The 26,106-nt window shown below is 37.3% G+C and overlaps 1 protein-coding gene across 9 annotated transcripts; it reads left to right on the top strand.

Moving 5' to 3' along the window:
- The first annotated feature begins 1,643 nt into the window (after window positions 1-1,643).
- On the top strand, window positions 1,644-25,790 carry LOC113064314 (neuropathy target esterase-like). 9 transcript variants are annotated; one of them, XM_026235155.1, is made up of 35 exons: window positions 1,644-1,742; window positions 4,337-4,419; window positions 5,693-5,749; window positions 6,039-6,126; window positions 6,439-6,613; window positions 6,692-6,832; window positions 6,925-7,084; window positions 7,404-7,484; window positions 7,814-7,942; window positions 8,037-8,117; window positions 8,254-8,383; window positions 8,467-8,541; window positions 9,368-9,471; window positions 9,626-9,793; window positions 9,941-10,018; window positions 10,121-10,326; window positions 10,482-10,613; window positions 11,852-11,975; window positions 12,050-12,239; window positions 12,460-12,609; window positions 12,687-12,750; window positions 12,829-12,997; window positions 14,224-14,406; window positions 14,506-14,624; window positions 15,145-15,301; window positions 15,423-15,539; window positions 15,740-15,809; window positions 16,697-16,813; window positions 18,818-18,934; window positions 20,235-20,383; window positions 20,569-20,721; window positions 21,397-21,513; window positions 22,795-22,879; window positions 23,034-23,179; window positions 23,268-25,790. In XM_026235155.1, the coding sequence occupies exons 2-35, from the start codon at window positions 4,375-4,377 to the stop codon at window positions 23,331-23,333; spliced, it is 4,143 nt and encodes a 1,380-aa protein (XP_026090940.1). In that variant the 5' UTR covers window positions 1,644-1,742; window positions 4,337-4,374; the 3' UTR covers window positions 23,334-25,790. The 9 variants fall into 9 exon arrangements, with proteins under 9 accessions (XP_026090940.1, XP_026090859.1, XP_026091220.1 ...); XM_026235074.1 differs by having other exon boundaries at window positions 23,031-23,179; XM_026235435.1 differs by lacking the exon at window positions 16,697-16,813.
- Window positions 25,791-26,106: the final 316 nt, after the last annotated feature.

Below are 26,106 nucleotides of genomic sequence, written 5' to 3'. Positions count from 1 at the left end.
TTTGTTATTGACCATAATTTTTTCCAGTTAACATTTACATATTTAGTAGACCAAAACATTGTTGAACAAATCGTTTTTTTTTTAATATTTCTAATATATTTGTTACTACATTTATCTATTACAATATTAATAACCCTAATAAATATTTTATTACAACAAAAACTAGTTTGATGATCAATACTTAGAGGAGATAATCCAGGATTTCACAATAATGATACAACTCTGCCATGGATTGCTTAAAAGATAATAGAGTATTTTCGTGGCCTAATGGTTAGAGAGTTTGATTCCTAACCCTAGGGTTGTGGGTTCGAATCTTGGGCTGGCATTACTACGCCTGAAGTGTCCTTGAGCAAGGCACCAAACCCCCAACTGCTCCTGTTGCACCGCAGCATAAATGGCTGCACACTGCTCCGGGTGTTTGCTGTGTGTGTGCACTTTGGATGGGTTAAATGCAGAGAACAAATTCTGAGCATGGGTCACCATACTTGGCTGTATGTCACATCGCTTTAATTAGAAGCACCAGAAATTAAAGTGTGTCCCATCAGATAATGAAAAGTTGTATACTCTTGTGATCGTCTCACTTGAACATTTGGGCCAAATACAAAAAATACATCATATAAGTGGCCAAGTAATAAAGTGCAAAGACTATAAGTGAGGGTATTTGGAGAAGGCAAAACTTGTTGTTCAAATTTGTGTGTCTCATATATAAACTGTATAAAAACGGTCTTATACAGTCTATGGTCTCACTGTCTAATTTGACAAAAAAAAAAAAAAAACACCTGGCTGCTCGAGTAGAGTGACATGCCTTTGTCAACTGTTCGGAGCTCTACAATTATCACATCTACATTCTATTAAATATGGTTAAAATACTTCTACATAAAGAAAAAAAAATGTGGTGTCTGTCTGTGTAAGCAGTCTGTATGTTTAAAGATCACCATTAGGTGGTACTAGATCATTTCTATGCATAATGTAGTTTGATGGCTGTAATGTGTAATGTGAACTACAAAATCCATCACTTCTCTCCAGGTGGTTAATGATTGAGATTACGACATAACTAAATTCAATTAGCATGAAAGCATTTTGGTAAATTATGTTCATTTTGATCAGTTAACTCTCAAGCTTACCCTTGTCCTCTTAAATTAATATCTGGCTTATTCAGAGAATTTGATCTTCCTTGAAGCAAACTGCTCTTAGCTCGGTTCAAGGCATAAATCAGAGTTAGTGATATATACATTAAATTTAGTTTTTGCTTTGCTATACAATTGCTTAAACGTAGGATGGTTCCAGAATAAATACTTTGACCTTATTACTTCACACCATATGTTGTAAATAATACAAACGTAAGTTATATAATTATATATTAGTTAATCATATTTCCTTCAATAGAAGACTCAGTACGTCATTGGGTTTGTACAGTCTAAAAAGCTACAAAAAGCCTAATAATATCTTAAATTTGTACTTTTTTGCTGTTGTTGTTGAATTTTTACAGTTTCTGATGACTAAATCATAAAACACATTAACTATGTCATGAGTTTATGTCGGTAAGCTAAAGAATAAGAATGTTTTGTATAAAACAACGGGCAGGGAATCCCTAAATGTAAATTTTCTGAAATCTGATTGGTCTGGTTGCCATCCCTGATTGGTTGTTGCACTAACTGGGCGGAGTCTACACAGAGCTCTGAGCGGATGATTCCGGTTATGACCGTTGTTTGACAGTTCAGGACAGACCGTCACTGTGTCAGGTATGGTTATAAACTAACCATCATGTACAATTTCTGATTATTATTATTATGTTGTGAGAGAGCAGTGTATGTTTAGTGTTAGTTTAGAGTGTGTGTGTATTGTCAGTGTTTCGAGGTCGCAGATGCTGCGTGGTGTTGATCTGCGGAGGTCACCGCACAGCATCACCGCCAACGGCCGCTTCACTTTACAGCACTGAATACAGAAAGAAAACATCGGCAGAGTCATGGCCCTCAATAACGGACAGATATGCAATCGGGTTTTAATGCATATTGGTTTAGCTGTCATCTGGGCTTGTTTACTGGCACATTAGAACCACTGATCAATTTATACATCATTGTGACGTTCTTTCTAGCAACTCAGGAGATATAAAGATCTGTATGATGGACAAGCGGGCACTTTTAATGAATAGGATACAATTTAGTGTCCGATTACTGAGCCGAGGTACGAATAGCTGTCCATTTACTATTAGATAAGTTAGACAAAGTATTCATAAAATGAATGTAGCTAGTTTTAAAGACACCGAATGTCTGTATTAACAGTGGTTTTTGGTCCATGCCACCTTAGACAGATATAAAATAATATACTCTCACAATTTTGTCCTAATATGCTGAACTGATGTTAGATTAGCTATTTTGAATAATAAAAAACATAAGTCCAGCTTTTAAGGACAGGACAGACTTTTTTTTTTTTTGTCAGGTCAGCCAACATTTAGTTTAGCCCAAAAACAAAAATTAGGGTAACGGAGTGACTGAACTGGTTAGGGTGTCATGTACAGCCAAAAATTTTTAGATATTGCTGCTCTGGCATTATTTGCGGTCCTGGTGAAGTGTGTACACACACAAGATTGTTTCAGTCAGTGGTTTTTGCCCTCCAAAACAATCTTGGCTGAAACTGAAAAATCCTTTCTGTTTTCTCACTGTTTTGGGTGAACATTTTAGGTTGCTGATTTTTTTAGGTTGGCAAAGTTGGGAACTGTTAACCTTTTTGAAGGTTAAAGGAATAGTTCATGTGAAAATGAAAATGCTGTCATCATTTACACCCCCTTCTTCTTTCTTCTGCTGAACATAAAAGAGGATACTTTGAACAAGGTTGGTAAGTTGTAACCAAAGAGTTGCTGATCCCTTCCGACTTCCATTATATGGAGGGAAAAGAATACTATGGATGGCAATGGGGACCAGAAACTGTTTGGTTACCAACATTTTTCAAACTATCTTATTTTTGTTCAGCAGAAGAAAGAAACTCATACAAGTTTGGAACAATTTCAGGGTGAGTAAATAAATTACATTTTTGGGTTGACCTTCTTTCACTGACTATTTTTTATTTATTATATTATTTTTTTTTAAATAAAAAAGGTAACATTTTAAAGAGTTTCAGGCACTATTTTGTACTCATGGAAAGTAATAGCGGTTGTTTCCATTAAAGTCATGCATGAGTTGTCTCTGTTGTGCAGCGACATCTTGTATGCATAACATTTTAAATCAAAGTTGTTCACATTATGCTTGAGCGTGTCTAAACCGCTGAACATGTCTAATATAGTGAAGGACATTGCATTAATGCTTTGTTGAATTGTTGAGTGTTGTATTTGTCAGTTGGGGGCTTTAAAATAAAACTGTGTAAGAGCATTGTTAATAGAGGACAATGGCTATTAGAAGGTGCCCATTAGTGAGTAATGAATACTGGCATTTCAGACCCCCCCCCCCCCCCCCAGTTCATCATTACCCTGTGGTTTCCATTCCCTCTCTTGTTATTCTATAGCATGTTATTGAATGTCAATGCTATCTCTGCCTATAATCGATCTGAATGTGATACAATCACTCACTACGTCTCTTTCATCTGTATACTATGAACAGTAAATCTTTCATAGTTGGTTTGCATCTCCAGCCGTTAACAGTGAATTTTATACACACTCAGTCAGATCCAGATGTGGATGAATCTCTTTTATGTCTGCTGTGATCTCAGTAATCTAATCCTCTCTCCACCCCCAATCATTAAAAAATACTTGTTGGCCTCTAGACACTGTGATGTCATCACCGAATGGCTTTAGATGGACTCGTGCTGTTTTTTAAGGTGTAGAAGTGAGATGTAAGGGCACATGTGTCTTTGTTGGAGGTTGGGCTCTCCCACTATAAATGTGCTTATGTGTGTAGTGAATATGAAGGGCTTGTGTTGTGCTTAGGTCAGTGAAATCAGCGTGCATGTGGTTCAGTGTACAAACAGGCACCTCGTGCAACCCTGGATGTGAAAGGAACATGTTGTTATTGGTGGGAAGATCAGAATGAAAATCACTCATGCTGCATGTGTGTGTTTTATCAGGGATGATGACATCAGTTTGGGGAGGAGTTGTGATTGGATAGTTTCCTCTGCTGATTGTGATCTTTGATTTGAAAGCTGTATTGTTCAGTCCTGATCTGTTTAATAATCTAGTACCATTTAATTTGTATTATAAAATCTATCCAGCTGATCCCTGTAATGTGCATGGACATGAACTGAATATGTTTATAGGAAGCTTTTTTTTAGCCTGCAGTGATTCTTATTGAATGTGTGTGTGATGCTGATCTGTGCATGAAGCCTGTTGTCTTGCTGTGTGTTGCAGTGGCTGTCATTGATGGCCCAGCTGTGTGTTGAGGTAGAATGGGACAGAGCACATCAGGCCCAGAGTTTGCAGAAGCTCCACAGGTGAGCAGCACCACCCTAATGCTTTACCTTACACACACATGTTTGGTTGCTGGGAAGATAATCTGATCATGTGACTTGTTTAGAAACATTTATTGGTGTGAAATTAGTTTTTTTGCTCTGTCATGATGGGAAAAGTTAGAGTTTAGAAGATGCAACTAGATGTCTAGTTATGTGCACATGAGCAGCAAATTTATAAAATTAGCATGATTTCTGAAGAATCACGTGACACTGAAGACTGGAGTAATGATGCAAAAAAAAGCAGGAATAAATTACATTTTAAAAATATATTCAAATAGAAAGTAGTTATTTTAAATAATTCACAATTTTACTGCTTCTGCTGTATTCTGGATCAAATAAATGCAGGCTTGGTGAGCAGAAGAGAATTCTTAAAAAAACATAAAAAATCTTAAGGTTCAAAAACTTTTGACTAGTAGTGTATGTTAGCGGATGTTAACATTCACACTCTTATGTGGTTTCCACAGATGATAAAACCCACTACTTCAAGTACTTCTTCATTTCCAAGGGTGTTGCACTCATACAATGCACACTCATATTCATCATTCTATACAAAATATATAAATATCTAGGTAACATTTTAGAAAAGGGAACATATATACACTATTTATTAAGAGTTTCCCCAACAATAAATCTTAATTTGCTACTTATTATTAATAGTTAGTAAGGCTGTTGTTAAGTTTAGGTATTGTGTAGAATTAAAGGATCTAAATATATGGTCATGCAGAATAAGGCATAAATATATGCTTTTATAAGTACTAATAAATGGGCAATAGTAATATGCATGCTAATAATCAACAAAAGTTGCAAGGAAATAATTTTTTCAGTGCTTTTATCATGTCTGTGTAAGATTCATTATTATTTCATTTATAACTGACTCTCCACTTAATGCACTGAGCTACTGTAGAAACTGAAAGTGGCTGTTCACTTTAGAGACACTGTGGGCCTTGCTTTGTTGAAAATAAATGAGCTAAGAAAGAAAGAATAAATGTGTGAGTACGAGAGTGACAGAGTGGGAAGGCTTGAAGGAATGACGGCACAGTGGAGAGAGGAAAAGTTTACATAATTATGGAACAGAACAAAATAGTTGTGCTCCAGTAACAAATTAGTTTATCTTTCAGATATTTCTCTTTCCATCACTTTTTCCCTTTCTCTTTGTTCAAGAGCCAGATAGCTAGTATTTTTTTAACATGTTCTCAGTTTTGATCCCAGCGTTGTCTCAAAAAAAGCCTGTAATAACATCCTGTGTGTTTTGTAGCTGGACGGATTTGGGAACATCAAGAGTTTGGTGGAGGATCAGCTGCAGACCAGCATGGTCAGTAGACACTGTTACACTGAATCACAGCATTTGCAGAAGTGTGCAAATATTGCATTTTTCCACCATGAATGACAAATTATCACAATATTTGGGCTATTTCATTTTCATAGACATTTGTATACAATAATTTTGTATACAAAAAAAATAAAATAATAATAATAATTTATATATATATATATATATATATTATGAATTTTCAGCATCATTACTCCAGTCTTCTTTGCCCCATGATCCTTCAGAAATGAAAGTTTTCTTGATTTCTCACTGTCTTTCTGTCTGTGTACAGGTGGTGGGAATTGTAATCGGTGCTGGAGTCGCCATCGTTCTTATCGCTCTCCTGATATTTTTTGTCCTGCGCAGGATGCACCTCCGCAGTTAGTTTTCAAAAACACATTTGTGAAATGAATGTTTTTTTTTTCTGTACACTGTAAAATGATCAAGTAATCTAAATTTATAACAATTAAATGCTATGAAACAACCCACTGTTCTCCTTAGACATCAGAGAACACATAGAGAACATATCGATGTCTAGTGTTCCCTTCCTTTATTCCTTAAATTTTCTTTATTAGTCTTAAAAAGTCTTAAATTCACCTTCATAAAACTTGCAGAAACCCTGAATTACTTTACATGAACGCTCCAATCGTATTTACTTGTGTATATATGTGCTTGTTTGTGTTTCCTCTCAGAACGTGAAGCTCAGGAAGCCCCGAAATATCGTTTTCGTAAAAGAGACAAAGTCTGGTTTTATGGGAGGAAGATAATGAGGAAGGTGTCTCAGTCCACCTCTTCACTAGTGGGCTCCGCTTCATCCTCCAGGCCCCGCCTCAAAAAGAAACAGAAGATGCTAAATATTGCCAAAAAGTACATTTCTGTAGTGCCATTATATGGTCATTTTATTTGCTCAGACAATTAGGTTTAACAGTATGTCTGTTTTTTCAGGATCCTGCGTTTTAAGAAAGAAGTGCCCTCTCTGCAGATGAAGGAACCTCCTCCGTCAGTGCTGGAGGCAGATCTCACAGAGTTCGACGTGGCCAATTCTCATCTGCCATCTGAGGTGCTCTACATGCTGAAGAACGTGCGGTACGCTCCCATTGTTTCTGAACTGATTTACATCAAGAGTGAAACTAAAGAAAACTTCAGGTAAAATCTGATATATAACGTGTCTCCTGCAGTGTGTTGGGTCACTTCGAGAAGCCGCTGTTCCTGGAGCTGTGTAAGCACATGGTGTTTCTGCAGTTCCAGCAGGGTGAATATGTCTTCAGACCCGGTCAGCCTGATAGCAGCATATATGTGGTACAGGATGGCAAGCTGGAGTTGTGTCTTACTGGACAGGTGTGTGTATTCACTGTTATGGCAAAAAAATAATCGCTCATCCAGTGTTATTGTAGTATCACTTAGATACTGCTACAGATTTCATTAATATTTTGTTAATATTAGTTTCTATACATTCTGTTTTAATTTGAATTTTAGTCATTTTAAAAATGAGAAATACTTCCTTGGCAACTGCCAATTAATTTTTTTAACATTTTCAGTTAGTTTCTATTTTATTTGAAGCAACAACATTTTTTATGGTTTTAGATATAGTTAACAATAATAACCCTGGACTCACCCCTCTCTCTCTCTCTCTCTCTCTCTCTCTCTCTTTCATAAGGATGGAAAGGATGGCGTGGTCAAAGAGGTTTACCCTGGAGACAGTGTTCACAGTCTACTGAGCATCCTTGATGTCATCACAGTCAGTCACACCCACAATTCCATTTTCTGTGTGCTCATGCTGCTTAAAATCACAGGAAACCCAATTACTTAATTTACACAAATAAAATATTACACAACCTTTGTTTGCCTCTCATTTTCTTTATCTTTTCCTTTTCCCTGTTCCCATTCCTTTTCCTGTACTTGTGTTTTTTTTTTCACTTTTCTCCTCTTTCCCTCTCCCTGTTCTTTGAAACTGCCCTATAAGAAGGTCAGGTAGCATATTTTTTGCAGCAGTTGACGTTGGAAAATGCATTACATATTCTTGAAATTATGCATAGTTCACAGTGTTTGTATGCATGCGTATTTCAGGGTCACCAGAGACCATATAAGACTGTTTCAGCGAGAGCGGCAGAAGTGTCCACTGTCCTCAGACTGCCTGTCGATGCCTTTCTGTCCATCTTTGAGAAATACCCAGAGAGCCTTGTGCGGGTGGTTCAGGTCTGGAATTTTAAAATTGCCCGAAAGATTCCTTTGTTGTCTGTAAGGCCGCTGCACATAATTGAGAATATTTTTCCTGTTGTGTCCTCTGCAGATCATCATGGTCCGTCTTCAGAGGGTGACCGTTCTGGCCCTGCACAACTACCTGGGGCTCACCAATGAACTTTTCAGCCATGTGAATGAACAGAGAGCTACACTCCATGCACACACTCTTTCTTTCTTACGATTGGTTGCTAGCATGCAAAAAGATTAAAATATTTAGTACTATACAAAATAAGTTTTATTTCCTTTTTGTGTCCATGTTCACTTAGGACACGCAGGCTCGTCCCTCTCCTGCCTCCCCTCATCCAACACGCTCCAGTCCCATACGACACAGCAAACGCTTTGGCAGTCTCACTGTTCCTGATAAACATCGTGAGGCTGCCGTCCAAAATGCTACTGGTGAGTCTTTATATCATAATAACATCTGCTTGTTTACTTATTTACAATGAGAGTTCATCTTGGATGATGCACCCTGTCTGCAGGTGGGGATCTTGGGAAGGATGGTGGCACAACATTGACCCTCAGTAGGACTATATCTATGCCTGTAGACATCGCTGGTAGGTCCATGTGTCTTGAATATACTGTATATCACTGTTCCCACAAAAAGGTGCAAAACTGTTTTCAACATAATAATAAATGTTTCTTGAGCGATCAGCATATCAGAATGATTTCTGAAGGGTCGTGTGACATTGAAGACTGGAGAAATGATGCTGAAAATGTAGCTTTGAGATCACAAGAAAAACAATTACCGTATTTTTTCGGACTATGAGTCGCACCTAAGTATGAGTCACATCAGTCCAAAAATACGTCATGACGAGGAAAAAAAACATAAATAAGTCGCATAGGACTATAAGTTGTATTTATTTAGAACCAAAAGAAAACATTACCGTCTACAGCCACAAGAGGGCGCTCTCTGTTTTCAGTGTAAACTACAGGAGCACTGAGCAGTATAGAGCGCCCTCTCGCAGCTGTAGACGGTAATGTTTTCTCTTGATTCATTTCTCTTGGTTCATGTCAAATTAATTTTGATAAATAAGTCGCACCTGACTATAAGTCGCAGGACCAGCCAAACTATGAAAAAAGTGCTTTGGTAAATATATAAGAACAGAAAACTCTTTAAATTGTAATATTTCACAATTATTCTTACTTTTAATTTTAAAATCAAATAAATGCAGCCTTACTGAGCATAAAAAAATATATATATTTTCAAATACACAAAAATCTTAAAGACCCCAAACATTTGATTGATAGTGTACATATAAGAATATATATGTAATATTATAGAATTCATAGTTACAATGTGTGCGTGTGTATAATCTATAGAAATGTATGACATATCATGCTTTTGTTGGTGTGATGCTGTAATGTTGTTGCTGACCTTAGGAATTCAGAAGGGTCTACATTCAGATTTCGACATGGCTTATGAGAGAGGGCGTATCTCTGTATCTGCTGAGGATGGAGCTCCCCCTCCACCTGCTTTCACACGAGTGAGGATTTTTGTACACTCATTTCACTTCTTACATATTAACATATTTTGTATTGCAGTAATGAGACTGTAATGAGAATAATCTTTAAGAATAAGTATTACAAAAAAAAAACTCACTGAAATATGACCCAAACTGCTTGTTTTCTGTGACACAGGAGCAGCGGGAGAGGAAGGTGACGGTGGATGAGGCTCCTTCAAGTGTGTATTTGTATCCTGAGGACGAGTCAGGAGTGGAGAACATTTTTAGCCCATTTCAAGGACGACCTAATGCCACAGTGTTCGACGAGGCCCAGAAAGAGATCCTCAAACTCATGAAGATTGAGGTATCTTGTGGTCAGAGTTCATTTTCCAGTAAAATGAAGCAGTTTCTCGTGTACTTTAGTTCTCCTCTGTATTCTGACGGTCACACCTGTCTCTCTTTTGCTGGACTGGAGTGATGCCTTTCCTCATATGCCCTCTTTCATCATCAGGACCCTGCACTGCTGAATGGGAGGGTGACGTTTCATCATGTTAAAGCTGGATCTGTGTTAGCCAGACAGGGAGACCAGGTGCTCATTCCCATTTATTTTCTTCTGCCTAATTTAGTTGTTAAACCTTAGATCTCTTATTTTGAAGGCACAGTTATTTGTAATTATGTTTCTTTCCTGTAGGATGTGAGTCTGCATTTTGTCCTGTCTGGCTGTCTTCATGTCTATCAGAAGATGATTGACAAGCAGGACGCAGTGTGTTTGTTTGTGACCCAGTCGGGTGAGATGGTAGGTCAGCTGGCTGTACTCACAGGAGAGCCGCTCATCTTCACCATTAAAGCGGAGCGTGACTGTACCTACCTCAAGATCTCCAAATCTGACTTCTATGAGTGAGTGTGTCTATAAAGTACTACAGCTGATTTCACTTAAATATTCAGTCTTTTGAATGCCATTGTAGATATAGCAAATCTCACAAACAAAAACACAAAGAATTAATCTCCATCAGTAGATAGCAGTAGATTGTAGATTGTGCTGCCCCCTGTAGGATCATGCGTGAGCAGCCAAGTGTAGTTCTCAGTGCAGCTCACACCGTGGCCATCCGCATGTCCCCGTTTGTACGGCAGATGGATTTCGCCATTGACTGGATGGCTGTTGAAGCCGGACGGGCCCTGTACAGGTACCATAACAGCTCTCGTGAATTTTTTTTATTTTTTAATTATTCAGTTGTAACTTTTTATTTGGCTGGCAACATTCCCAAGTGGTAGTTCAAATATAACTTTGTGTAATTAAGAAATGTATTTTGGATAATTAATTTTAAGTTGCCGATTGGATGATTAATCTTAAGAAATCTTATAGTTATATATATATATATATATATATATATATATATATATATATATATATATATATATATATATATATATATATATATATATATATTTCAATCAGGACCACCTCTGTCAAGTATATTTATGACGATTATAATTGCATACAGTTAGTGATGGCGGTATGGTTATGTTCTGGGCAACACTCCACACACCTGTCCATGCAGCCATGCTTGGACAGAGTGGGGAGGGCAGCAAGACAAACCCCCCTGGGGTACAGAACAGAACCATTAGAGGCATATATATATAATTACAATTCACAATTACGTGAGTTGTAAACAAAATGTGAGAGACTGCTTCCAGGCACTGAAGAATGGGAATTTGAATAGACCGCAGGTGATAGGTGTCAAGACTGGATTGGTACACGTCAGGAACAGCTGACTGTCAGCTGATGCAAGCATGACTAACGTGGCCTGACTGAACTAACGCGATGCTTGATATTTAGTATATTGTTCTACACTACTGTTTAATTGTTTAATGTAAGCGGCCAAGTCTAATACTTTAAGCTGCTGAGGGATGCTGGATGGTGTTTGTAATGGACGCGCACGCTTGGGTTACTATTAACTGGAATGTCCACACAAGATGTTAAAATTGCTCATTGTTGTTGATTTATTTTACCGTTACTGGTCTTCATTTCCATATAGGCAAGAATCCAATGAACAGTCAGTAAATCCACCAATCCTTCACCTTTACAATGACTTGTCTAGCATGACAAACAACCTAGCGTAGCGGTCAAAAACTGTGTACACCTTCCCTCCAGCAACACCTGTTACCTGAAGGAAGGTTCCTACCTATATCTATATCGTGAACAATCAAGAAAGGGTGACACCTACTGGAAATACCTGTACATAAGACCAAAATGGCTTTTACAAACATATTTTCAATAGAAGTATCTTATGCTAACCAATGTTGCATTTATTTGATTGAAAAAACATTTTCTGTAATTTTGTCATTTGTTTTCCTGTGATGGCAGTGCTGAATTTACAGCATCGTTATTGCATTCTATCATTAAAATAGTTGTGGTCCATAGGCAAGATGATCAGTCTGACTGTACCTATATTGTGCTGAATGGACGACTGCGTTCGGTCATCCGAAAAGCGAATGGGAAGAAGGAGCTGGTTGGAGAGTATGGACGGGGAGATCTTATTGGAGTTGTGAGTCTAAAGCTCTGGAATATAATCTAAACTGAATTTAGGATCACTAAACTATGTCTCTTTTTTTTCCTCAGGTGGAGGCTTTGACTCGACAGCCTCGTGCCACCACAGTCCATGCAGTCAGAGACACTGAGCTGGTGAAGCTTCCAGAAGGAACGCTCAACAATATTAAGAGAAGATACCCACAGGTGGTGACACGCTTGATTCATCTGCTGGGGCAGAAGATTTTGGGGAACCTTCAACAGCCCCGTGGACCGTTTTCAAGTACCAAACATGAATCATTCACAGCTCATTCTGTGCTTCAGTAAAGTCCATCTTGAGAAGATACATCATGTTAGGAATAAAGAATATGAAGCAGAGCCTTTTCCTTATGTTTAAACAAATGAAGAGTAAAGAAATCCATGCTTAAAGTCGACAAGACTTAAGAATCAAACCTGTTAATTTTACTAAGTGTGGTAAGATCTCTTTTCTTGCCTTTCTGTAGGCTCTGCCTTGGGTCTGCCAAGCATGGCGTCGAGTCCTGATGTCACTAACCCAGCCAGTAATCTCTCCACTGTGGCCGTGCTTCCTGTTTGTGATGAAGTGCCAATCAGTGCCTTTAATTTGGAGCTCAGCCATGCCCTCAGCGCCATAGGTACACTTAAGACGTGACTGACATTTAAAGCCCATGATCTAGATGCATAATCAAACACACTTTCATTCTTCAATCAGGACCAACTCTGCTGCTAACCAGTGACATCATCAGAGAGAGACTTGGCGCTTCTGCATTGGACAGGTATATATCAGATCAAAACAACATGTATTTATCTCACTGATTTTATAATTGTAATCTGAAATGCTTGTCCTTCTCTAGTATTCATGAGTACAGGTTGTCAGGTTGGTTGGCTCAGCAGGAGGACATTAATCGTATAGTGCTGTATCAGACGGACAGCAGTATGACCCCATGGACTCAACGCTGCATCCGTCAAGCAGACTGCATTCTCATTGTGGGGCTCGGAGACCAGGAACCTGCACTTGGAGAGGTATTTGTTTGAGTCTAGTGTTGTTTCTGTCCACATTGATGTGAGATGCTTGAGGTGCTGTAGTGGTTGAAGAGCAGAGCTGGTAACCCCACAGGGAAAGATTCAAAAACTTTTACTTTTCACCTTAAGCAAGGCACAACTTCAGGTTGCGCAACCTGGCACATTAATATAGAATGTGCAGTCACTACAGGTGTAAGCAGCTCAACACTAAATATTAGCGGTGTAAAGGTACACAAATTCGTACCTAAGATTTTCTGTACAGGTGTTTCAGTTTGGTACGTTTGTGCACCGAACAAATACAGCATTTCGCGAAACATTAGACTTTATAATCATTATATTATACTTTACCTGAGGTCTTAATTATTTAATGTATAAGTCAGTCTGTTGTGAAACGAGTTATGGTAGGCTCTGTGCAAAATGAATATAGCTTTTTCAACAACAAATAGAATTTCTATCATTTTTAAGTTAATTTAAAAACTACATTACGTGCACTTTACATTTTTGCATAATCTTTTTCAAGTTGAGTGTTGCTTGTTATATTTAGAAAAATAAATAGTAATTAAATGTAAGTTTGGGCTCTGTTGTTAACTGTAACCTTATAGTAGGCCTAATGTAAAAGGGCTCACTATAGTTTTTGAGCATAAGCCGAGGTAGATTTTTATCTCAAAGAAAAGTTGAATTATTACTGAATATATTTAAAGAAAGAGGTAGATTTATTTAATAATAAAAAATAATAAACAAGTTTTTCCCCTTGCTGTACCAAACGGTGACATTAAAACTGAGGTATGTACCGAACCATCATGTTTGTGTATTGTTACACCTCTACTAAATATGCATTGATTTTGAAACGTGGATTTTTGAATAATGAATAGCTTTAAAGAATTGATTCAAAATGTTGAAGATTGATTTAATGATGGAAGACATTGAAATAAAGAAACTCTTGAAACGAATGAAATATTGAATACCTCAGTGTTCTCAGCTCTGAAATAGGCACGCTTTGTTATATTTCAAGTAGCCTGTATATAGATGTATTTATATTGTTCACTTTCAAATTGTGCAATAAATATTCTTAGTTTGTCTTTTTCATACATAAGACACATTATAAATATTAATAGAAATCATTAACCATTAATAGAAATCAAATTGAATGGAATCAAAAAAAATCTTATTGTGAGTAAGATCAAATTGAAGTGTTCTGAAGTGTTCCCATGTTGTTACCTTCTCAGTTGGAGCAGATGTTAGAGAACACAGCGGTACGAGCCCTGAAGCAGTTAGCCCTGCTGCATCGTGAGGACGGGCCGGGACCGTCGAGAACCGTTGAATGGCTAAACATGCGCAGCTGGTGCTCTGGACACCTTCACCTAAAGTGCCCCCGTAGAGTTTTCTCAAGAAGAAGCCCCTCCAAACTGGTAAAAATACAAAACGTGTTTAGCTTTCTGCTGATTTACAGAACAAAGATTGTTGGTAACTCTTATGTTTGATATGGGTGGGGTTGTTGTCCTAAACAGCGAGAGGTATATGAAAAGGTTTTTGAGAAGACTGCAGACAGACACAGTGATTTCTCACGGCTGGCCAGAGTACTAACAGGAAACAGCATCGCCCTCGTACTCGGTGGAGGCGGAGCCAGGTGAGCAGAGAATGGTATTATTATTACTGGAAGATACCAAGGTCCACAGCTCTACCATAATGGCATAATTTGGATCATGTGTGCCTTGATAACCAATCACATTTCAGTCTTGACGACATCGAATTTCTGTGTTGTATGACAGTCAGTCACTGTTAACATACCATAAGAATGAATGGGAAGTGCTGTATACTAAATCCAACTTGAATCCTACCTACCTACACTAACAGCATGTTTCATTGTAAATCCAAAAGTAATTTTTAATAGCAAACATGTTGAAGAATTAGCCAATAGGCTGTCGCTTTATTAAATGATATGCTGTTTACACACAAAAGCAGTTTATTCAGGATTGTGAAACCTATCCTCCATTGACATCCATTTAAAAATGGCCTTTGTTCTCCTTCTATGTGTACCACAATGTTGTTGTTTTTTGCTAATCTTGCATTAAAACAGCTTTGGTTAAAAATGGACTGAAGGGATTTTTGTACAATTAACTTATTTTCAAAATTGTTTGATTTTGCAGGGGCTGCTCTCATGTTGGTGTAATCAAAGCCATGGAGGAAGCAGGAATTCCCATTGACATAGTGGGAGGGACTTCCATTGGCTCATTCATTGGTGCTCTGTATGCAGAGGAGAGAAGTGCTGTTCGGGTCAAGCAGAGGGCGAGAGAGTGGTCAAAGGTAATGCGACTGACACCCTTTAACTTTCTTTAAGCAATCAGATAAGCAATCAGATAAGATAGATGTTTAGTTATTAATCACGCAAATTTCAGTTCGTTTAACCCATCTCTTTTGCCTTCAGGCAATGAACTCTGTGTTCAAAACGGTATTGGACCTTACTTATCCAATCACGTCCATGTTCTCTGGCTCTGCTTTCAACACCAGCGTCTCCAACGTCTTTGAGGACAAACAGATCGAGGTAAGAGGTCCCCAAACTCTTTTGGGGGTTCATCTGTTTTAAAACTCTAAACTGTTTTATTATTTTTCATAATTGTATTATTACTACTGATCAATATTATTTGAACTCACTTAATTTTTGGAATAGCTGATGTAATTAGGAAAGGTGATTATCATATGTACGACAACATATAACGTTTTTTTTCTTGCTTGTATTTGTAGGACTTGTGGCTGCCTTACTTTAATGTGACCACAGACATCACAGCTTCTGCTATGCGTGTTCATAAAGATGGTGAGTGATGACTGAATTTTGGTCCTCTTCACTTTGAGCTTTAATTTGGGGATCCTCAAGGTTCAATGTTAGGGCATTTGATTAATGATTAATTAGGAATGATTAATTAATTTATCATTTATTAAGTAATATAATAATTTTTCCGTGTTTGCCCAGTTTAATTATGGGATTGAATTTGCATGTCTCACTAACTGCAAGGACAAAGCTTGTCTCTTTTCTTTCCCACTATGTTTATCTCCCCTTTTTTTTTTTTTTTTTCAAAGTTTCTGTCTGTCTTCCTTCTGTCCTAACCAGCTTTTGTCATAGAAAAAAGTTAAATCGTTTAGTGTCAAAAAAAAAGTTCTCATTAAGTGTCATCCTTTTCACACATCTTTATCTCACCGTTTTCATTCCATTGTATTCTAAAAGCCCATCATGTCAGGTATACACTATTAGCAGTTGTAGAAGGTAAAAGCCCTGTTAGTGGTGTCTGTAGGACCAGAATGCATCACCCATTTGCTTCCCCTGCCTTTCTAATGCCGTTTCCTCTTCATTCTGCTGTTGCATTATTGCTTAGGTGCCTCTTATTCTCACATTGCACAAGTTAGACATAACAGGTCCAGAGAAATTACGGAAATTACTATAATCATTACTACAAACTAGAATCAAGTTTTTGTTATCCTTTTTGTACTGAATGGAACAAGATGTCTGATTGACTTGGCCAGATCTCAGAATGATGTCCATGAATCTACGGAGAATTATGGGGAATTACTGTCAGAGAATTTTGGGTCCCCCCACCCCCCTCTCATTTTCACTCATCTGTTTCCTGTTGTTTATTGTCGCTCCCTGCTCTGACTCTCTCCACGTCTTGTCTACTTTTGATTTACTCTTCATCTTCATTTTGCCAGGCTGTGTTTGGCGCTATGTTAGAGCCAGTGCCTCCTATACCCCTTATCTGCCTCCTCTCTGCGACCCCAAGGACGGCCACCTCCTCGTGGATGGTTGCTATGTTAACAATGTCCCAGGTCAGGATTCTGCCCCCTTTTCACCAAAGCCATCCAGAAGCCTAAAGGAGGTTTTTAAAAACCTGCTACACCAGTATCCCTGCGACAACCAACCACTCAGTTACCCTATGCTTTTTATTGTCTCTTGTTCTGTTTAAAATGAATTAACCCCCTGCTTACATTGGGAACCCATGGCTTGGAAGGAACAGAGGATAGTATTCAATGAGAGAAAGAAAAGAGGAGAGAGACTGTGCTTTCATAAACACAATAAACATTACATTCAGCTGAATTAGGAAAAAATGTATGTAATTTAAATGAATGTCTTGCACACTTCAGTACCCTCTAAATGGAACATATATGGTCCCTTCGAACTTGAATCATGGCAGAATTTCCTCTTCCCAGTGCACTCGTACGGTTGAATAGAACAAACCTCTGAAGTGATAAGAGATGTATACAAAATATGCAAAGCAGGGTGTCAGAAGGACTGGAATTGAGAACCCCTCTAGCTTAACCACTGCAAATGTTGATTTGCATTAAGCTGTGATCAACACTGATGATAAAGTAAATGATGGCTGCTGATGCTTGTTGATATTTCCGTTTTTGTTTTGCTGTTCAAGCTGATGTATTTTCCCTGTTCTCTTCTATCATGTTCACATCACGTGCACTCTTCCCATCTACCTTAAGCTTGGCTGTCACAAGCACACCATACGCTCTGTCTGCATGCTGTTGCATGTTTATGTACTGCAGGCCATTATTCTACATGTATACAATATTTATAAGGATTTTTTCACTGGGAGGTGTTGTTCTGGATCCTACAGCACAGTTAGCCACACAGGATAACTCTTTAAGTATGTCGTAAATGTTTATACAGGCTCAGAGACAGACCTTTTTATTTTTAAGTGGGCACCATTTTTAGCTTTAGCAGTAAATCACCTCAAAATAAAAAATATACTTTACTAAAAATCAGGGAGAGTAAACAGAGTGCTGCCGTGATGACATATTTTTGTAGGCAAAACTGCAAGTTAGCATCACCTTAGTTCAGTCAAAAAATAATAAATAAATAAATAAACTGATATATATATATATTACATTTGAATTAGAATAGTTTGCAAGACACGATTATGAAATGAAATCAGACGGTTAAGTTTAATGTCCCAGAGAACCTTTGTAGTCCTATTTAGACATTTTTTAGCAATTGCCTTTTTCAAGACAAGTACAAGTCTTTTAAATACCACAAGATGGTATTTATAATGTTGTAACAAAAAACGTAAAAATATTTTGTGCTTGTGTTGACCGTAGACCTTATTTCAGGCATTTAACCAAAAACTTAAGATGGAACTGGAAGTGCTAAAATGCTACCTAGTTTTTGGTTTTCAGCCTACAAAAATGCACTGCACTATCAGCATCAATAATGACAAAATGCAAATTTTTGGGTGAACTGTCCCTTTAAGGGTGCCACATGCTGAATGCACCTGCCTCTCTGCATTCTTCTCTCTCCTTCCAACCCATGTCACTGTCACGCCTCTCCTGTCACCTGATGGTCGAGTGGAGTACTACAGGCCGGGACAGGCTGGCAGTGCCCAATGTTTCACTGACTGTTTTTAAACCCTGTCTCCTCTCTGTCTGAAAAAAATACATCTTTACTGATTAATGAGGATGAATTTAAGTGAATGAACTGTAGGAATATATTATCAGAATATGTAAATTCCAGGGTAAATTCCACTATATTTTTTTCTTTTACATTTCTGATTGAAAAAAGCCAGTGAGACAGGGTTGAAAGAAAAGTCAACCTTACCTCTTGGGTGTTTACTCTACCTCTGTCAAGGTTGGGTTCACTGAATGAGGCAGGCCAAACTAACCCAGCGCACACCGTCCTTGGGGTGACCATCACTGTATCTCCCTGCTGGTCCGTGCGCTACTAACCAAAACTGTGACTTCAGGGTCATATCCAAACACTGCTGAGGCGTTATGTACACATACTTAAAGAGGTTATTAAGAGGTTATTGTCCCCTCCTGGTGTGGTAGGCTCCCTGTGGCGCTATGTCAGGGCGAGCATGACCCTTTCCGGGTACCTGCCACCCCTCTGCGACCCTAAAGATGGAAACCTGCTCATGGATGGAGGATACATCAACAACCTGCCAGGCAAGTATGGCCCAGAGCATCCCTAACTCCACAGAGATAGGGCCACTGGGGCCAGAAACACAATCTGGTTTGGTCAGTCATGTAATTTTTGTTTTGAAGAGCTACATGGCTCTGAGTAAGTATACTGTGATTTTCTTTGTCATTTTGAGGGTGGAATGAGTGGTTTTGCTTTATCCATCTGAACTCAGAATGCGTGTCTATTGTAATGTTAGTGAGTCAATTTGGCATCTTGGAGATTTCCTGCACATTTCAAATTAATTTCAAGTGTTCACTCATTTCAGGTGTCTTATTAGATTATGATTTGTTCAGAGACAAATGGATAAAGTTCTGCAGGGATTGGGTGGTGTGGACAAAGATGCTCAGTTGTTTGACCTCTTGTCCTCACCAGCCTTACTTTTATCAGACTCTAAATGTCAGTCATTGCAAGCTGCTGTTGTTTTCTGGTGTACGATTGGTCATAAATTGTGATTTATTAATATTATTATATTTATAATATTATTATATTTAATTCTTCTTTACAATATAGGAAAGTTTGGTTTATTGTAGCATATGCATATGCATAAATAAATCAAAATACAAATCATCAGACAGCAATAGCATAATGTCCTTCAATTTGCATTGCAACATATTGGGCTGAAAGATATTTCACATAGTTCAGATGTTGCATTTCAACTGGGGACATCTTAATTTAGAGGAAAAAGACAAAATTTTGCATGTGACATCACATTCCCAGTTATAATTTGATTTAATATAATTTAATTCATTAGCTCATTAAGCAGTTTGCGCTGCTAAATACAAAGTTATTCCTTGCATTGAGACATCTGTGTTTAAAAGCAGATTGGATGTTCAAATTCCAAGGTATAGTTCTTATTTTATTTATTTTGTGTCATGTATCACTTACTTTTTAAGCCCACGTTGTCCGGTTTAATTGCGTCTCTACTTGTCATCATTGTATATAATTGTCTTTTTCCATCCTTTGTTTGTGCTGATCACATACAAGGCTGTTTAACCACAATTCTCAGCAAATGTTTTTTAGAATCTACTTAATTAAAAAATATATATATTTTAAATTTTTATTCTTACTTTTAAAGATTGACGTTCATTCGATTATAATGCTGATAAAAACGACAGCTTTCTAATGGGGGTTTGGTTAAACAGTGTTGATTAGTGATCAGTTAATAATGGAGTATTTTGTCTGAAATATTAACAGTGCTTTGATTCTTCCTGCTACATTATGGGTGTTTGTCTTTATGTACGTGTGCATTTGTTTGCATTCAACTGGCACTCTAACGCCCTGCAGCGGACATAGCTCGTAATATGGGCACAAAAACAGTCATCGCCATTGATGTGGGCAGCCAGGATGAGACTGATCTCTGTAACTACGGCGACAGTCTTTCTGGCTGGTGGCTGCTATGGAAACGAATCAACCCGTGGGCAGAGAAAGTGAAGGTGAGTCAGTGTTGTGGGATATTAGAAGACTTCCTGTGGAGCCAGTGCATCCGATTCAACAGAAAGCTTTTGGACCGCTATGACGAATAACTACTATTAAAAGATTTCCTTAATGTTCGATTCCTGTTAAAAATTGATTGTGCTAGGTCTGCATAAAATATCTAAAAATGTCCTGTGTCTCTTAGGTTCCTGACATGGCTGAAATCCAGTCCCGTTTGGCCTATGTATCTTGTGTACGGCAACTAGAACTTGTCAAGAAGAGCGCATACTGCGAATATATTCGGCCACCCATCGACCGCTTTAAGACCATGGACTTTGGGAAATTTGATGAAATCTATGTGAGAACAAAAGCCCACATCTACTCTCTTGAAATGAATACCAGTATAGTATTTATTATACAGGATTTCTGCAGGTCCGTGAAAATTCTTACATTTAGTTGTATAAAATGTAATGCCATAAAAAGTCTTAAATGGTACAAGAAAGTCTTAATTATGATTTTGTGAGAGACCAATTTTTTCTGTTTTTGTTCAGACCAATGTGAAAATCAACCTGTTTTTACACATAAAACATAGAGTTTTAAATGTAAATGGGGTCAGTAAGAAGATAATGCATTATAAAAAATGTAATCAATTAAGACAGTAAAATATATTAATATTATTAAATTAATATTAAGATTGATAACAATCCTTTAATGTATAATTGATTCTTTTTTGCGTATAATTGAATAAAAAAAATTATCATAAAAATTGTTTAAAGGCTGAAATGTGAAGTGAATCATTTTATTAAACTTTCTGAACTCTAAATCTTTTTACAGTAATTTTACAGTTCAATATGTTAACTTAGACATACCCTGCTATTATGGTATTAATTTTATTTGTGCAGGTCTTAAAAAGTCTTAAATTTGAGCTAAAAAAATCCTGCAGATGCCCTGTTAAAGCGTACAGAGGTCAATTATTCCAATGGTAAATGACCTCTCAGAACTGGTATATTTAAAGTTTTCTGTTTTCTCTCAGGATGTGGGTTATCAACATGGTAAATTAGTGTTTACTGAGTGGGCTCGTGGGGACATTATAAAAAATGTTCTGAAAGACCATCGCTCTGCGGATTACAATGACAGCAAGAAGACTGATGTGAGTTTTCCTAATACCATCTATCACCCTTTTGACAATGAATACCAAAAAAAATGTCAGGATTCTTTGCTAAATAGAAGGTTCAAAAGAACGATATTTATTTGAAATACATTTTTATTTCATCAATATTTCAGTGTTAAAGTCTTTACTGTTACTTTAGATCTGAATTTAATGTGTCCTTGTTAAATAGAAGTATTTTTTCATTTAAATAATCTTACCCCAAACTTGGTTTAGATTAATGAATTCTGAATCTTATTTTTTTTATTTTATTAATTAGATTGCGCCCATACACACACACACACACACATTGGCTGGATTTTATTTATTTTTATTTATTTTTTGTTTTGGTCAACAAGCTAAATTCCATTTGCAATATTTTGCACAAGGAAATCATGAGACTTACAGGTACATACAATTATACATATGCATGTACACATCCATAACCATACAAAATACAATAATTACAAGACAAAAAAAACAAGATCTTTATACTCTTTGTACTTTATTTGATGGGCAGTTTCTTCTTAAATTATTTCTAAAATATGGTATATTAAACATATATGTCCCTCTAAGGCTTGCAAGGACTGAGGGAGGGTATGTTGTCTTGCCTTATACACAAATTTAGCAGTATACATATCTACCAAGGCTTAGAATTTTAATGTTTTCAGTAAACAAAGGATTCGTTGTATTATATGGAGAATGTGTAATTATTCTGATGACCATTTTTTGTAGTAGAAAAACTGTAGTAGTTCTAGATTTATATGTATTTCCCCAGATTTCTATTCCATATGTTAAATATGGAGTGATGAGTGAATTGTACAATATATATAATGCACTTTTGTTCAAAATATATTGCAATTTATATAAAATTGCAGTTGTTTTTGATATTTTCTTTTGAACATTTTGTATATGGTATGTCCATGCCATTTTATGATCTATAATCACTCCTAAAAACTCTTTCTAACATATTATGGTCAATTTTAAAATGATTTTCTATCAATTTATTATTAAATACCATGAATTTTGTTTTAGATGAATTCAAAGATAATTTATTTGAGCCGAACCAGCTCTTTAGTTTGTACAGTTCTCTCTCCACTACCATTACCAACTCTTCCAGATTTTGACCTGAGCAATAAACATTGGTGTCGTCAGCAAACAAGACATAATTGAGTACATCAGACACCTTACAAATGGCATTAATATAGAGCAAAAATAACAACACCGAGCCTGAACAACTGTTATCATTCTATAGTAATTGTGCTTTGTTGCTATTTGTTTCAGTCATGCACGTGTCCTAGTGCAGACTTCACTGATCTAGCTGAAATTGTGTCCAGGATTGAGCCGGTGCAGAGCTACTTAGCTGATGGTCAGTTACTCCTAAAACCTTTTTTTCCTTTTTTTTCCACTTGTACAATTTATCCCATTACCTTTATTTGAAGATTTAGCTTCTGAAATTTAGGACAGTATTGACAAAACTGTTTATTGCACCTGTACTTAACTGATGTTTATGTATCTAGCAGAGGAGTCTGACTATGCGACAGAGTATGAGGAGGATGGGATGGACATAGTGAGAGAGGCGGAGGGTGAGGAAGAGGAGGAGGAGGAGGCTGAAGACCCTGAGGACCAGTCTCCTGGAGAATGGGGACCAAATGGGATCTTCACATCAGTAAGTATAAACACACAACCTTTTACATAAGGCCCTAAATGTTAAGTGAAATGAAAGTCAGAAATTAAAAAACTAATAATTTGTGTAGGATGAAGAGAAGACAGTCCGTCAGAGGAAGAACATCACCAGGGAACCCAACATGGACTTCTCTTAAAGGGAGTAATGCAGAATCAAAGGGCACTGAAAAGAGAAGCAGAGTCCCAACAGGGCCTGAAGAATACAAAGACAAATACAGAAGAAACGACTTCTGAATTAATACGATTGTTGGAAAGTCACCAAAGATACTGTGATTTAGACCCCATTAACACATTACCCACAATTTGTCACCAAAACTGTGACTCAGTTACGCCTTTGGGATTTTGTCACTCACGACTCTACAACAACAGGGTCCAGGGACTGTGGGGGCCCAGCAAGGCAGAGGAACCACTCCTTGAAATACTTTGCCTCTGAAATTAGGGGCTCTACATCTTTTGAGATGTTTGGGGAGTTTCATGGGAAATAATGTCTACAGTAGTGGCCAGCATACCACTATCCTTAAGTTCTGATTTTCCTGTCTGTTTTCAGACGATACCAGTTCATACTAGAGATAGTGTGTGATGTGACTGACATGTGATTTTAATTTAATTTAATTAATTTGTGGGTGTGTGTGGGTGTGTACGGCCACAACCTAAACATGCATTGGCAACTTCTTCCATAAAGTACCTTCTAGACTGAAAATGGCTTCCCAGGATGTATTGTTGAAGGTCTAAAGCTGAGAAAAGACTGTGTAGGTTAAGAAAGACTTTAAAAGGAAGAGATGCTACTTCATAGGGTCCTATCATTTCAAAGGTTTGATTGTGATTTGATGGTATTTGATGTAAGGTTGCAATGCTTGCACATTATTAGAAAAAATAACATCAGGTTTTCAGCAAAAATTTTTTACTGATATCTAATATTATTTTAAAGAGGGATAACAGTTGAAAGATATGTGGGTGGTCAAATGTGGTGTAAATTATAAGGGAAGATTTTGATGGGATTGGAAAATTCTGTACAGATGAATTGACTGCTGAGATGGAAATGTGGAAATATGGATACATTCGAAGGGAATGAAATTAAAAAAAGATGAAAAAATTAAAGAATGATAAAAACAAATCTAGGGAGGTAGAGTGAGGTAGGTAAAAAAAAATGAAGTAGGGTTTGATAAGAACAAAAAGAGTGAGGTAGTAATAATGATATGTAATGGGGAACCGAGTGTGAGCATGGAAGAGAGAGAGGACGTGTGTGTGGAAAAGAACCAGGAAGTGAGTGGGGTAGAGAGTGAGGAAGTGATCGCAGTAGTGAGTAAGAAATATTATTGCGGGAATGAGTGAGAAAGTGTTTGTGGTAGAGAGCAAGGAAGTGATTGAGGTAATGAGCAAGAAAATGATTACAGGAGTGAGAGAGAAAGTGGTCGTGGTAGAGAGCAAGGAAGTGAGAGCTGTAGGGAGGAAGTGTGTCATGGGTGTGAGTGAGAAAGTGGGTGCGTTAAAGAGAGATAGGAAGTGAAGAGTAGAAGAGTGAGAAAATGAATGTGGTAAAGAGTGAGCAAGTGATTGAGAGGAAGTGAGCAGAAGAGTGAGAAAGTAAATGCAGTAAAGAGAGGAAGTAAGAGCGAGGAAGTGAGAGTGGAAGAGTAAGAAAGTGAATGCGAGGAAGTGAGAGTAGAAGAGTGAGAAAGTGAATGCGGTAGTGAGTGAGGAAATGATTGTGTGAGTGAGCGAGTGAGAAAGTGGTCATGGTAGAGAATGAGTGGGTCGTGGGTGTGAGTGAGGAAGTGAGTGCTATAAAGAGTCAGGAAGTGGATACGGTAGAGCAAGAACAGTAAAGAGTGTGAGGAAGTGAAGAGCGGTAGTGAGGGAGGAAGTGATGGCAGCAGAGAGTGAAAAATGAGTGAGGAAACGAATGCATAAGGAGGGGAGCATTTCATTTAGGGGTTTCTATAATGCCAAAATACTTCATGTGGAATTGGATGCATGTTTGTCTTTTGCCTGTGTGTGTGTGTGTGTGTGAGTGTGTGTGTTTTCAGCTTTTCAGAAATGCAGAACTACTTGTGTTTCAGGTAGAGGTGGATTCCTTTTTTCATAAAAAAAAAAAAAAAAAAAAGTTATATTGCTGAATGAGTGCCAGGGACACAGTGTCCAGTACTGGAGAAGATCTTACAAAGCCAAATGTCATCCTTCCTATATTTACCAACCTAGTGTCCATAATCAATGTATATTATCTCACTGAGATGTACATGTTCCTCAGTCCTTGATGCTTTTGCTTTGTTTCAGTCTTTAATGCTGAGACGGTTTGTTTTTTAATATAATAAGATCTGAAAAGATTGCCAACTACTATTTAATTTATTTATTTTACAACTAGCTTTTTTAAAATAGCTTTTAAAAAACTTTAGATTGTAAACAATAACAGTAAGCAGTTTCTTATTTTGCTTGTTTAGCATTTTTGCACCGATGATAATGAAGACAAAATTATTTTGAAATACTTTACTATATCTAATATGAGAAATAGCTGAGGTACAGATGGGTCGGTGTGCGACTGTTTGAAACCTCCGAAATAAATGCTGAATAATGAATAATAAAAACCTATTTAATGCATTTCTGACTAAATCACTTTTTGAAATAAATCATTATTTTCCGAAATTAATGTTTATTTATTGATATATTTTTTTACGTAAAGCAACTTTATCCGTCGGAAAGACTTATATGTTTCATATGGTTGATGGATGGGTCTGGATGTGAGATCACAGACTTCTGTTGAGAATGGTGAAGCGAACATTGATATTAATGGTTTGGGTTTGTCTATAGATTTGAACGTAAAGTTACAGTCATGGCCAAGTTTTGGCGAGTTAAATTTTGTTTTGCTAAGCTTGCTGCTTCAGTATTTGTAGAATAATTATTAATCTGCATCCC

Source organism: Carassius auratus, chromosome 1, assembly GCF_003368295.1.
Source record: "Carassius auratus strain Wakin chromosome 1, ASM336829v1, whole genome shotgun sequence".
NCBI lineage: Eukaryota > Metazoa > Chordata > Actinopteri > Cypriniformes > Cyprinidae > Carassius > Carassius auratus.
Note: the sequence above shows the minus strand (reverse complement) of the source record. Positions and strands in the feature narration are given on the sequence as shown.